The following is a 14,695-nucleotide window of genomic DNA, read 5'->3' on the forward strand; positions in this document are numbered from 1 at the left end:
GCCATTTATAACTGCTCTTATTGTGAATTACATATTGTAGGGCCTGGAGGGTGGGGTTGTTCATAATCTTTTCAGCCTCTAAAGAGCTTCACACTGCCCCTCTGAGACCTCCTTCCAGCAGCCTCTGAAAACTCTCTCAGCTCAGAAAAAAAAAAGAGTGGAGATTCTATTCTTTCTCAGTTCTGCCAATTTAAGGCATGATTTCAGAGAAATCTTTGGGCCATTGTGTGTCTAGCTTCCTGCAATAGGAAGGTGGAAAGAATAACCATTTAGCACCTCATGACTAGTGAGAAATAGCTGGTGGTTAATGAATCAATGCAAAGGGTTTCTCAGATACTCTTTTCATTACTAATGCCCCATTTTCAACTGGCGAGAGCAGAAGGCCCAGAGGTCGGTAGAGGAAGGTATTCCAACAGCCCAGGGTGGAAAAGGCATCACCCTACAAAGGCCCTTCTACTTGCCTAGGGTTTCCGCGCCACTCCTGAAGCAATGATGTTCCTCCAACCCTAACCCTGAGCCCTTTGCAAAGACGCATTGGTTTTGTATTAGCTGATTTCGCTGGAGCACTCAGTTGTTACAAATAACCCATTTACCTTTATCCTCTCTTTTGGAATTATCCCAGAACAAATATCTTTTTACTTTAAAAATAGTTTATCCTATTATTATTTTGAATACATATCGAGCACCTTTATAGATTTCTTTCATCTAATGGTTGTTAGTATGATTATATTCTGTTATATGGGGATATTCTGTGATTTCAGAAGCAAATCACTTCAAAGATGACCCACCAAGTTTAGAAGTTTATTTAAAATCTGTCTCTAAATGTGTTGCAAACCCATTTATTTAATAATTACTCAGTAAGTGCTCGACCAAGAGCCCTGGGGATGGTGAGGATTATAAACACATATAAAATATGTGCCCTACCCTCAAGGAGCTGATTATAGGATTATTACCCCACTAGGAATCTAACTCGGAGAAGGCAATGGCACCCCACTCCAGTACTCTTGCCTGGAAAATCCCATGGACGGAGGAGCCTGGTGGGCTACAGTCCATGGGGTCGCTAAGAGTCGGACATGACTGAACAACTTCACTTTAACTTTACACTTTCATGCATTGGAGAAGGAAATGGCAACCCACTCCAGTGTTCTTGCCTGGAGAATCCCAGGGACGGGGGAGCCTGGTGGGCTGCCGTCTATGGGGTCGCACAGAGTCAGACACGACTGAAGCGACTTAGCAGCAGCAGCAGCAGCAGGAGTCTAACTAGTAATATGCATGAGTCCTAAGTCATTTCAGTAATGTCAGACTCTTTGCAACCCCATGGACTATAGCCCACCAGGCTCTTCTGTCCAAGGGATTCTCTAGGCAAGAATACTGGAGTGATTGCCAAGCCCTCCTCCAGGGGATCTTCTCAACCCAGGGATCAAACCTGCGTCTCTTTACATCTCCTGCACTGGCAGGAAGGTTCTTTACCACTAGTGCCACCTGGGAAGCCCAACTATTAACATAATCACTGTGTTTTGCTCAACATTTCCCACTGTTGTTGTTTCACTTATTTCAAAATTCAGGGCCTACAGGCAATCCTGAAACAGAGGTACATGTTCCCTGATGTTGCCTCAACATATCAACCTTTTGGCAACATTTGCAAAGCCCAAGGATTGGAGCTGGGAAGAACACGTCTGCCCCTCCTCTGGGAGACCCATAGCAAATAGAATCTAATGGCAAAGCTGTGACTGTCACTCTTAAGCCCTCCGTGAGCTACTAACCCCCCATCTCTCTTTGGTGGCTTCCTCTGATCTTTAGATGTGTCCAGCAAACTGCTGTACTTAAGCTCTTTCTTAATCATTATTTCAACTGATTCTTATAACTACGCAGTAAGGCATTAAAATTAAGGGTGTTTACCCCACATTACAGATGGAAAAAACTGAGTCCCAGAGACATTGTCACTTGCTTAATGGTCACCCAGCAGTAAGTGGGAGCAAGATCTCTAGTGTTACACTACCCTCAGCCTGACTGACAGGTCTGGTGTGTTCAAGTCTTCACAATGACCATCTGTACAAAGCTGATTTAATCATTTCCACAGATGCTGCTTTGCCCTTTTCTTATGATATAATCAGAAAGCTTTAAGTTTGGAAGGCATCTTCCAAAAATAACTTTTCACGTCTTATCTTCTTGACTTTGCTTTCAAGTTAATCTCTGATCTGTTTCTAACTTTGGACATGGGGTTTCTGATTTTGCACAAGCAGAGGAGGGAAGCCACCTGTTTCAAGGTAGCTATCTCAAAGCCCAAGAAATGCAGAAAGGTTTTTAAAGACACTATTTACATAACAAAATGAGCCAAAGAAAGCTGTCTGAGACTATTTTTCTCAAAGGTCAGACCCTGCTTGATTTGTTAAACAACCAAAAACCTGAACTCAAATGTCATGCACTAAAAGAGTCTTTCCCAGTGAAAGAGCAAATGGGGTCCAAGAGACTCGGATAGTTAAGCACCTTCAGACAAGAAAGACTATTTGGGAGCTAAAAGCAAAGTTAAGAAGAAGCAATGTATATACTTTAAAATTTTGCAGTTTTCCCAATTAAACAATAAATGAAACAAATGGATTGCTCTAGCCTTCTTCTATGATCCTCTTAAACTTAGATGGTAATTTAAATTGTAAATTGACAGTCAATTGTAGATCACTACCTATCACAAATATGAATTTATTGGGGAGCCCCCATAAATACAGTTGCCAGAAGGGGCCCAAGAAATGCCCACTGCTATGAAACAATCTACCTAATATCTGTATTGGGGGGGCCTAGCCTGTGTTACACCCCACTGACATCACCAAGTCAATAAGTGAAATTAAGCCCATTTTATTCACAGGTGTACATTTCTGTGCCATCATATGTAGGTGGTTAAAAATGATGTTTAGTAGAACACTATGCAAAACCAAAGTTGAAAGAAAATTGGTTGCTATAACAAGGAAATGCAAATTTAAGGAAGAAATTCTCATTAGCGCAGTTACTTGGTATTACAACATATTTGGATGCAAGACACCCCACTGTTTGGGGAGCTCCACAGCCTAAAAAGGTGTGAGTTTTAGCTGAATTTCCTGCTGGTTTTTTGCCTCTCAGTTTCTACCCTTTAAAAGTTCATGAAGATAAATCGTGAAATATTTGACAAGTGTCACATTTGGAAATTAGTCAGTGTCTGATTGTATTTTCCCTGGGTGAGTTTCCCCCCTTACCCTTCAACACCAAGGGCATTTGTTTAATCACAGAATCTTTGTTTCTCAAGAGATATTTGGTGTTTCTATAATATTTATTCCCCACCTGCAGTTGCAATCCTTTGTCACAGGACAGTCATTTCCACAGCAACCAACTGTGATGTCACAATTGAGGGGATGAGGACAGTACACAAAGAGAAAGAGAATGCTTTCTTCTCCAGGCTAAGTTTTCTGAGTTTTAAAACCATTGCTTCACCAATCAAAATATTGTAACAGAAAAACCCCATGACAAAGCTGCATTTCCTCAGGGTCTCGGGTGTCACACACAAAGCATTTCAACAGAAGTGTAAGGGTTGTGTGTTGTGGGTTTGGGAAAGGGTAGAGATTTTTATTTCATTTTATTCTCATTCTGTACTACTGATATCTGCCAGTAAAATACATTAAACATATTCCAGAAAGAGTTGATTTAGTTGATGAAAAATGTGTCTCCTGAGACCAGAGAAGGTACATTTTCTGTCTTACTATCATTTCCATAATAGGAACAATGTTTACATTTCCTCAGCCCATGTTAGAGCCTCTAATGTATTCATGTTCTTTCACTCTCCAGAGGCAGGAATTGAGGTATTTGAGATTTTATTTTTTCAGCTACTGCATCAAGCACTTAAGATCTGACAATTGTGATGTGTATTCTCACTTGGCATTAAAAAATAAAAGCTTCAGTGTTTGCATTTGATTAGAGTCTCTCAGCTTGGTGGCTGATTAAGCAGGAACAGGGAAAGCCACTTTCTTCAGAAACACAGCATCTTGGTTAATGTAGTGTAAGATTATTGACAGGCAGAGTCACATAATTTTTATTAAATTGAAGAGATTAGCTCTGCTGAAGAATCTCACCGTGACAGCAAACTCTAGCTGTAATAATGAGACCTGACACTTCTCAAACCCACTACAGGACCCCAAATGGTCTCTACTTTGAAATATTCTTTCAGCTCAAGTAGAGGAAGAGCTTCATTCAAATATTCAGCTTATTTACCTAAAATTGAGTTTTTTTACATGGGTTCTTTGTTTTGGGAGAAGTGATGCAAAATCAGCATAAACATTTGTAATCTATGGGCTTTAGCTACTCTCTTTCATTATAAATGATACCCACTGTCTTTCTCCCTGTTGCTTGAAATGCTAACCTAGCTGTTCTCCAGACAGAGGCCATGGGGCCCACCAGGAAGTAAGTCATCAGCAAACTCCCTGGAAGCCTGGAGCAGTGTGCCATTTGTTCATTTAACATGCATAAAAGTATTGCCTATTTCCCCAGACTCAGAATACCTCACTGGCACTTTTATGATGGGGAAGATTGAAAAAAAGATGAAAAGGGAAAAAGGATTAGATTTTGGAAAGGAAAAAACCGCCATATTCCACGGACTGAACCAACTTAGAGCCCATACTTGAAAAGAGGGGAATGCACCTTTCCAAAACACAAAGAAGACAATAAGGGAAGTCTGTTTACATCCTGGGGGGTGGGGCGGGGAGGATTAATGAGTTAATGTTTGGCAAGAGGGAGCCTCAAAGACAAGTTCTGCAGAGGTGCCATTGTCACTTATTACTGTTATTAATTAACAGGGTGAATGCCAAACAAAATTAAGCCTCGGGGTCTGCTCTCATTTCTTCACACCATATGCGATGTCTTTTGCAGGAGTGATTCGGGAGAGCTATCTCAAAGGCCACGACCAGCTCGTTCCTGTCACCCTCCTGGCCATCGCGGTCATTCTGGCTTTTGTCATGGGGGCCGTGTTCTCGGGCATCATCGTCTACTGCGTCTGCGATCACCGGCGCAAAGACGTGTCCTCCGTGCAGCGCAAGGAGAAGGAGCTCACCCACTCGCGCCGCGGCTCCATGAGCAGCGTCACCAAGCTCAGTGGCCTCTTCGGGGACACCCAGTCCAAAGACCCCAAGCCAGAGGCCATCCTCACGCCACTCATGCACAACGGCAAGCTCGCCACTCCCAGCAACACCGCCAAGATGCTCATCAAGGCCGATCAGCACCACCTGGACCTGGCCGCCCTGCCCACCCCGGAGTCCACGCCAACGCTGCAGCAGAAACGCAAGCCCAGCCGTGGCAGCCGCGAGTGGGAACGGAATCAGAACCTCATCAACGCCTGCACCAAGGACATGCCCCCCATGGGCTCCCCAGTGATCCCCACTGACCTGCCCCTGCGGGCCTCCCCCAGCCACATCCCCAGCGTGGTCGTGCTGCCCACCACGCGGCAGGGCTACCAGCACGAGTACGTGGACCAGCCCAAAATGAGCGAGGTGGCACAGATGGCTCTGGAGGACCAGGCGGCCACCCTGGAGTATAAGACCATCAAGGAACATCTCAGCAGCAAGAGTCCCAACCATGGGGTGAACCTGGTGGAGAACCTGGACAGCCTGCCCCCCAAAGTCCCCCAGCGGGAGGCCTCCCTGGGCCCTCCCGGAGCCTCCCTGTCGCAGAACGGCCTGAGCAAGCGGCTGGAGATGCGCCCCTCCTCGTCCTACGGGCTGGACTATAAGAGGAGCTACCCCACGAACTCGCTCACCAGAAGCCATCAGGCCGCCACCCTCAAAAGAAACAATACTAACTCCTCCAATTCCTCCCACCTCTCCAGGAACCAGAGCTTTGGCCGGGGAGACAACCCGCCCCCTGCCCCACAGAGGGTGGACTCCATCCAGGCGCACAGCTCGCCGCAGCCCTCAGGCCAGGCCGTGACTGTGTCGAGGCAGCCCAGCCTCAACAGCGCCTACAACTCACTGACCCGGGCAGGGCTGAAGCGCACGCCCTCGCTAAAGCCGGACGTGCCCCCCAAACCCTCCTTTGCCCCTCTTTCCACATCCATGAAGCCCAACGACGCGTGTACATAATCCCCGGGGTGGGGAGGGGGCAGGTGTCGAACCAGCAGGAAAAGGCGAGGCGCCCGCCCGCTCAGCTCGGCAAGGTTCTCCATGGCTGAGTACCCACCCGACCAAGACGGCCGCGGCGGCGCCCGGGACTCTGAGTCCCTCCCTGGGACGCAGTGGGGGCGAAGGGACTGTCGACAATTGGGCCGTGCGGTTCGGTGAAGGTTCACGACGAAGGACTCACCTCCATTTTTCTTCCTTCACTCTTCCCCCACGCCCTGCAACAGGCTGGACTCACGAAAGACTTCAATCAGCATCACAAACATGAGCCAAAAGCACACATACCCACCCCTCCACCCACGCCTACCGTGTGCGTCTGCACGCCCTCGCGCGTGCGTGCGCGCGCGCACACACACACACACACACACACACACACACACGTGGATAGCAACGGCAACATCGTGTCCATGACTGCACGGGGCGCTGCCCAACTGGGCTAGCGCTCCCACCTGCAAAACACATTTTTTAAAAATGAGAATTAAAAAGACAAAAAAAAAAGAATTCATTGATAATTCTAACTCAGACTTTAACAATGGCAGAAGTTTACTATGCGCAGATACTGTGAAATGCCCACCAGTTACAGCTTTCTGTTATAACAGATGAATGCCATGCTGGGCAACTATGTCATAGATTTCTGCTCCTCTCTTTTAATGAAATAACGTGACCGTTAACGCAAGTAACTCTTTATTTATTGTTCACATTTTTTTTTTTCCTTAAGGAAAGGACTCTTCCACATACCATCCTCTGAACAGCTCTTCAGAAAGCCCCCTTGATAGTTAAAACTATTTAACGTGAAATCCATTAACTGGAATAATTGAGTTTCTTTATTTTTACAATAAATTCACTGAGTAAATAAGTCGGAGCTGGAATTCTGAGCTTTGTGTTTGGACTGTCTGATCTCTAGCTAAAGAAAAAACACTTAAGAGGGGAATATTTATTTAAATCTACCAGCTTAATTTTCTGGTCAGGTCCCTGGCCTATAACATGCAAAAGAATAATTTGTTTAAAAGTCCTTCCAGATCCTAACTTAAAGCAACCAGGAGAGGAACTTTGAGAATGGCACTTCATGTCCCATTGCTGCCAACATAGCTTTGTCAGGGGTTCCTACTTTCTGTGAAGGCACCAGCTTGTGAAACACCATCTCATTTTACCTTGCATGTGAGACAGCAAACAAAATCTACCACTGGTGTGAACTAATTAATATGCTGGCTGCTACCTTGCATAAATTAATGGTTTGATCACACAGGTTTTTCGTGGGGTTACATCTGTGAATAGCCTGTTTTCCACATGTAAATTTGTGCCTTACACCCTGAGTTGTGTACACTTGTAAACTGTCATTATGATAATCTTTTCCCTCTTTTGAAATAAATGCAGATATTTATTTGATCCTCCCTCCTCCCACCCCCACTGCAGTCCTCTGGAAGATTAGCATCCAGCTGAGGGAAGGAGGATGCAGTAGTGATGGTTATAGGGGAGCCGGGTGGTACCACAGCCCGATTCACACTTCCATCTAGTGGTGCCAACCCCAACCACCCTTTGGCCATTCTGCCAAGCATGGATCCCAGTGTTGTGGGTGGCAAATCCTCTTTCTTCCTCCAGAGCTCCCTGCTTCCCTTGTATTCTCAGATCATTTCAACATGATGATGTCCTCATCAGCCAGCAGAAAAGGGACTAATGTCCCAGTCCTCATTTCTGCTGTGTCCACTGCCAGGAGAACACGCTGTGTAAGGTTGGGCAGGCACCTGGGAGAAGTCTCCAAGCCATGTGCTAGGCACACACGTGCAATGCACACAAAGAAATAACATGGAAATAGATGCAGGCAGGCTGGTCCCTGCTGTGATTAATGAGTAACTCCAAGTACAAGGCCAACCACAATGGATGCTGCAAAAACGTTGACTGGGGCAAAAGGTTTTTAGTTTTTTTTATTTCACTATCCTTTTGTGGCTGTTGTTTGTAGGGGGAGGGGGTGGGGTGTGTGTTTTTCCCCTTGGTTTTCATTAGCTCAAGCACACACAAGGGACTTTTGTTTACTTACTCTATTGCAAAGAACTGTCAACATATTGTAAACTGTGAGCATTGTTGTTGGTTGTTATTGTTTTTTTTAAACCGCTAAACAGTACACCTAGTGGCCTCTTTGTCTCGTTTTCATTTCCAGTTCAATCTCTGGGTTTAGTTTTGTCTTAAAAAGGAAACTTCTGAAAAAGACGATCGGGGATAACTTTGAATTGGCTAGTGAAGAGTGGTACCTCCATAATCAGAGTGAGACCCGGGTGTGCAGCCAGAACTCATGCACGACCTTCTTATTGCAGACACCCCTTCAGTTTTGCTCTCCTTGGGGACAGGTTTTTGTTGTGTTGTTATGCTTTTGTTTTGTTAATGGAATCCATATTCACATCCTGTGAACTCTGTGCCCTGAAACCATGAAACTTCGCTGCAAAGAGAGATAGTGTCTCTTTCCGTCTATTTTCTTTAGAAATGGGGAACTTAGGAAGATGATGGGTATAATCACCCTGCTGCCTTCTTCCCCAAGCTTCACTCCCACCGGAAATGAGGTGCAGCACCCACCTACTCTCTCTGGTCCCCATGTGCGGGCATCAATGCCTCAGCTGTGTTACAGAGACCCGTGTCTGCCTCCACCCCTCCCTGCCTCCCACAACCCATCACTCATGGTGTTAACCCTAAGATGCCCACAGGTATTGAGGTGGTCTTCTGCACTGAAGTATTTTTCCCGTTTTCTTTTGTCCCCCACAGCGTGTGGGGGGAGGGTCCCTAAACCTGAGTGTGCCTTTGCTCTCCACCCTTGCTAGACACTGGTAGATGCAACCAACTCAGATTTATATTTGTTGTAAAGTTGTACAAATATTGTGATGTCACCAATTTTCCTTCCATCTCCACATCCCCTAACATCTGATTCATGACTTAATGTATGTTGTAAAAAAGTAAAAAAAAGAAGAGAAAAAAAGGGAAAAAAGACAAAAAGGCAAGGAAAAGGCTCTTTATTACTTAAAAGTAATAAAACAAGACTGTTCTGCATTCTCTTTTGTGTCCTGAATGCTTTCGTTTATCTCGTAATTTCCTCCATTCTCACCCCTCCCCTTTTGGGCTCGGATGCGTCTCTTTCCATCTCTATTTGGCTTCCGAAGCATAAATCACAATGTAGTTAGGCCCATTTGTTTGCAGTACCCACACCCTGCTCCCCAAATTATTGATGTGTTTTCTCTGCCTGCACCCAGCCCGGAGCAGGATTGGAGCAGAAGCCACCAGTAATTAAAAGGCAGAGCACACGTTGACTCCCTCGATTCATTTTATGCATTTTCTTTTTATGGGCTTGTTCATCATCAAACATTTATGGTAGGCTTGATAGTTTAAGAGATCAAGGCTAGGATTTTAGTATGTAAGGTCCACTAAAAATAGATCTTTGCACAGATGTGACTTCAGCCTTTTTACATATTAATAAGGTAGAGGGTGCCAGATTTTGCTCCTTGTTAGCATCTCTCTTATAAGCCAGAAGACACGGTTGGAGGTATATTGCAGTACAGCACTTGGTTTTTATTTTGCAGGGTAGCATTTTGAAATGCCTAGATCACGTTTTTTCCCCCTTGTGGAGTATTTTTAAAACAGTTATTTAAATAAGTCTTCAGCTGTAGTATTTTACTGTTGACCTTCTGAAATTATTTTTTTCAAGTGTTTTGGGTCAGTTTGAGTGTGAAAAGCTGTGGTTGGACCTCAGTTTACACCCCTCAGTGGTCTGGTCACCTTTTGCTAAGTTATTTCCAATTGTTTTACTTGAATCCCACCCACAGGGCCAAGTGCTATCAGGCGCAAAGTTGACTAGAATATAGTCTCTGCCTCCTCATTTATAAGGAGGGGTGGACATGGCCTCTAAGACTGGGAGATGGGAACAAAGTGCTGAGGGCAAGGCCCAGAGATCTGGGGCTCTGCATATGAGCTGGTCCTTATAGAATCAGTTCTCTGGACGTCTGACCCAGACGGAAGGGCTAACTTGTACAAAGGTGCCAAGGCCGCTGTGACTGCAACACAGAAAGTTTAGTGAACCTTGAGCGGGATCTGTGAAAGAGCCTGGCCAGAGCAGGGCTGGGAAAAGGGGTCAGACCAGGAGAGGCCTGTGTACCAGGGGCAGGATTCTAGCTGATGGGCAGTGGAGCGCATTAGAAGTCTGTGAAGCTGCACACACATGTGTTTGTGTTTAGAAAGCTACCTGGCAGTAATGTGCAAAATGGACTGGTTCAGGAAGAGGCTGCTGACTGTCGGGCGGTGTGCCAAGCGGCATGCCAAGTTGGTAGGAGCAATGCATGAAAACCCCACATCCAGTTTTGGATTCTTTTGGAAACAGGACTGACTCAGCTCTGTGACCATTCTTTCCTTGGCTGGTCAGAAGAGCTTCCTTCTCCTTCTGTGACTGACAGGTTTGTCCTGTCCAGTTATACCCAAATGTCAAATGCAGAGAATGACCAACAGCTTGTCTGACCCTTCTGTTTTAAAAAATGAGGAAGCTGTAGCCCACTGAGTAAAAGGATTTGCCCATGATCTAAAGCTGGTGGTAGAACACTCTACCAAGCACAAATTTATTGCCTTTTACTATTCAGTTCAGTTCAGCCACTCAGTCATGTCCAACTATTTGCAACCCCATGAACTGCAGCACGCCAGGCTTCCCTGTCCATTACGAACTCCCGGAGCTTACTCAAACTCATGTCCATCGAGTTGGTGATGTCACCCAACCATCTCATCCTCTGTCATCCCCTTCTCCCACCTTCAATCTTTCCCAGCATCATGGTCTTTTCCAATGAGTCAGTTCTTCGCATCAGGTGGTCAAACTATTGGAGTTTCAGCTTCAGCATCAGTCCTTCCAATGAATATTCAGGACTGATTTCCTTTAGGATGGACTGGTTGGATCTCCTTGCAGTCCACGGGACTCTCTAGAGTCTTCTCCAACACCACAGTTCAAAAGGATCAATTTTTCAGTGCTCAGCTTTCTTTATGGTCCAACTCTCACATCTATACATGACTACTGGAAAAACCTTAGCTTTGACTAGAGAGACCTTTGTTGGCAATGTCTCTGCTTTTTAGTATGCTGTCTAGGTTGGTCATAGTCTTTTAATTTCATGGCTTAGTCACCATCCACAGTGATTTTGGAACCTAAGAAAATAAAATCTGCCACCGTTTCCCTTTTTTCCCCTTCTATTTGCCATGAAGTGATGGGACCAGATGCCATGATATTAGTTTTCTGAATGTTGAATTTTAAGCCAGTTTTTTCACTCTCCTCTTTCACCTTCATCATTAGAGTAATACTAGCTTAAAAGACATGACACCTACTACTCCCAAACTGCATCTCCAAATTACTCAGCCATCCTTCTGGAAGTCATTTGGACATACCTCACTCTTCCCCAGCTGAGCATCCCAAATTCCTTCATCCAGGTTGAGGCAAAGGGAAAGGCTGAGGTTCAGACCACACTGACAAGTAGGTAGACAGGTCCTGCCTACTGTGCAACCTGAAACTTGAGATGGTGACTTTCACTGAAGTTGGCTTTGTTCTGGTGGTGAAGAGGTGACCAAGGCTGACCAGATGCAGCCTATATTTTAGCTGCATTTTAGGCCCTGGGGATGTCCCTGCTCAGACCTGAGATGTGCATCAGGTAACCCAGCTTTTTAATTATGTTTCCTTGCTTGCCTGTTATAGGGTTGGTGGCTTCTGCCAAAAGTTTTTAGACAGCCAGCTCCCAGGAGTGGCTGTCCCAATACAGGCCAAGTATTTCATGGGGCCAGGCTAGGTATTTCATGGGGCCAGAGTTGGTGTCTTAGACCTGCCTGCTTCCCTTAAGTACAATGTCAAGCAAGCACAAACTTGTCTCATTGTTCAGTCTTGTAAGTTGGCAGAAGACATACAAGACTCACAGAATTCCAGGGCCTAGGTTTGACTGCCAGAACAAAAGCTCTTTCCAGAAAAGTCATTCAGTAAGTGAAATAGAAGTTGTCAGAAGGGCACCTACAGTTTCAGGACCCTGGGATATTTTGCATTAGGGAAAGGGGTGAGGGAGATTTCAAAGAACCCTTTAGTAACAAAATAGCACAATCAAGAGCTTAATCCTTGTCCAGGCTGAACACTGTGACAGCTGGGTGTTTGGACTCAGTAACCCTTAGAAACCTGCATCTCACGCCCATCTTAAACCCAGGTGGTGACGTGTCTCTTGTACAGAATTGGGAAGGAAGGCTCACAATTATTGATCGGGCCTGCCAGACAGATGGGGATCTTCAATATTCCATTTAGACTATTGTGTATCCTCAGCTCTAACCCCTAGGGGATGCCTGGAGGTGGGGGTGGTTAACCTCAACAGAGGGTTAGGGCTGAACTGATGCACATTAGATATGACTGGGCAGAAAAACGTGCAGATGTCCCTCTGGCAAATGGAAATGAAATCTGAGCCAATCCAGAGAGGCAGCTGAGTGGTGGGGAGTTCCCCAACCCCCTCGGTAAACACATCCCTGCACACATGTGCACACAGCTGCTGTGACAAGGCTTTTCCCCCCTTGGTCTAAAACCAAACCTGGCACAGGGGTCAGAACCAGTGCCCACTGGACGTGGACCCTTTGGGAAGGCTTCCTCCCCTTTCCTGATAAAACATGCGTTCCATCTCAGTACTTTGTGGTCAAAAGTGAACAGTCATAAGGGGCTTCCAGGTGGCTCAGCAGTAAAAGAATCCACATGCAGTGCAGGAGACTCGGGTTCAATCCCTGGTCTGGGAACAGGAAATGGCAACCCACTCCAGTACTCTTGCCTGGAGAATCCCGTGGACACAGGAGCCTGGCGGACTGCAAGCCATGGGGTCACCAAGAGTCAGACATGACTGAGTGACTGAGCATGCGCACACACTGTCATAAACCATAGTCACAGGAGTGGGAGCCAAGACCTTTGTAGAGGGGCCTGGACACGGGTCACTGGCAGCCCACAGGCACTGGCCATTTTTTTATTCTTCCTAATCTGCTTCAAATAGGAGATTCTCTCTTGAGAATCACTAACATCAAGTGATTGGTCCCACATTATTGGTCCCACTGACAGAGCTGCAATAATGGTTCAAATAAGGGGATGTTAATGAAGGCGAAAGTAGGACACCATGAAATTGAAGGCATTTTTCTCATTGATGATTTTCAGTTTAAAAAAAAACAAAACAAAACAAAAAAACAGATGAAGGTGACATTGGACACAACACCAGTGCCAGGCAACCAACACGAAAAGAAACTCTGGCAGGATTCCCAGGGGTCTCCTAGGATGAGAAAGATGATGAAAACTCTGTCTGAGAACCAAACGCTCTCTTTTATCCTGTTCATCATGACACCTGCCCTGACCACGTTACAGGGTGATGAGAAAGTGGGTGATCTCAACAAACTTCTTTCTTAGATATGGACACTGAACATTTTGCAGGCCTGATCCGTGTCAGCGCAGAAGCACAAATTTCAAAAATAAGGCTAATGCTTGCTTCATAAACGATGAAATGTGGAATGGCACCAACCCAAAAGTAGCAGGTCTTCTGATTGCTGATGAAAATGACAATTTACACTGGGGGCATTTTATAGTCTGCAGACATAATCTTATCCATTATATCATTAGATCCTCATAGCAGCCTGGTGGGGTGGGAAGCCACATATATGATTATCTTCATTTTACAGAAATTGGACTTTGGAGACAAGGGATGTTACTTGAGCAGTGATTGACATTAAAAAATATGCAGTCATGTTTCTAAAACCTGTGTGTTGACATCATCCCTTCAGCTCTCTCAGGGACACCTCAGGTTACACAATTATTCTGCTTCACCAAAGGGGAAAAGCCTCCCACAGCATTTCCCAGGAGAGATGGTTACAACAATAAAAGTCCCCAAAATAAAGGCGAGGTGCACACGTTCTATTTTGAGGGCATTGTGCTCTAATATTTTTCCATCATTAAAGAACACATCTCTTCCTTCCTGCGTCTGCAAAGTCCTGATGCCAGCCAGGTTATAAGGAACTATCCACAAAGCAAGAAAAGAAAGAGCTGAAGCCAAATTCCCTGACCTTCCTTCTGGAGACGTACCCTGCCACTTCAGGGGCGGTGACGCGGGCTGCCTCAGTGGAAAAAAAGGATGAAAGGCCCGGCTGTTATAGCTTCTTCTTCCTATCCGAACCCCAAGAGCACAAGAGAAATATAAGAAGCTTAAGAGAACGCAGGATTAATTCGGAACACAGAAGAAGAAATGTCCCCTATGTTGAAGGGTAAAGATTCTGCTTACCCTTCCTTTCATAGAAGAATGAGGAGAAGTAAGAATAGAGGAAGAGGTAAGTAAGAAATAGCCAAGCTGGGGGACTGCCCTGGTGGGACAGTGGTTAAGAATCTGTGCTCCCAATGCAGGGGGCCTGGGTTCAATTTCTAGTCAGGGAACCAGATCCCACATGTCACAACTAAAAAAATGATACTGCATGCTGCAATTAGGGCTTCTCAGGTGGCGCTAGTGGTAAAGAACCCACCTGCCAATTCAGGAGACATAAGAGACGTGAAAGATGCAAATTTGACCCCTAGG

The 14,695-nt window shown here is 45.5% G+C and overlaps 1 protein-coding gene across 3 annotated transcripts in view; it reads left to right on the forward strand.

The window, feature by feature from the left end:
* SEMA6A (semaphorin 6A) overlaps positions 1–9,161 on the forward strand; it is a 131,933-nt gene extending 122,772 nt beyond the window's left edge. For all 3 annotated transcript variants that reach the window (XM_086410781.1, XM_086410782.1, XM_086410784.1), the window contains one exon: positions 4,888–9,161. In XM_086410781.1, the coding sequence (XP_086266907.1) occupies positions 4,888–6,092 (1,205 nt within the window). In that variant the 3' untranslated portion in view covers positions 6,093–9,161. The remainder of the gene's footprint in view (positions 1–4,887) is intronic.
* The last annotated feature ends 5,534 nt before the right edge of the window (positions 9,162–14,695 follow it).

Source organism: Bos grunniens, chromosome 7 (genome assembly GCF_055505025.1).
Source record: "Bos grunniens cultivar Pamir isolate PY7600 chromosome 7, Bosgru_T2T1.0, whole genome shotgun sequence".
NCBI lineage: Eukaryota > Metazoa > Chordata > Mammalia > Artiodactyla > Bovidae > Bos > Bos grunniens.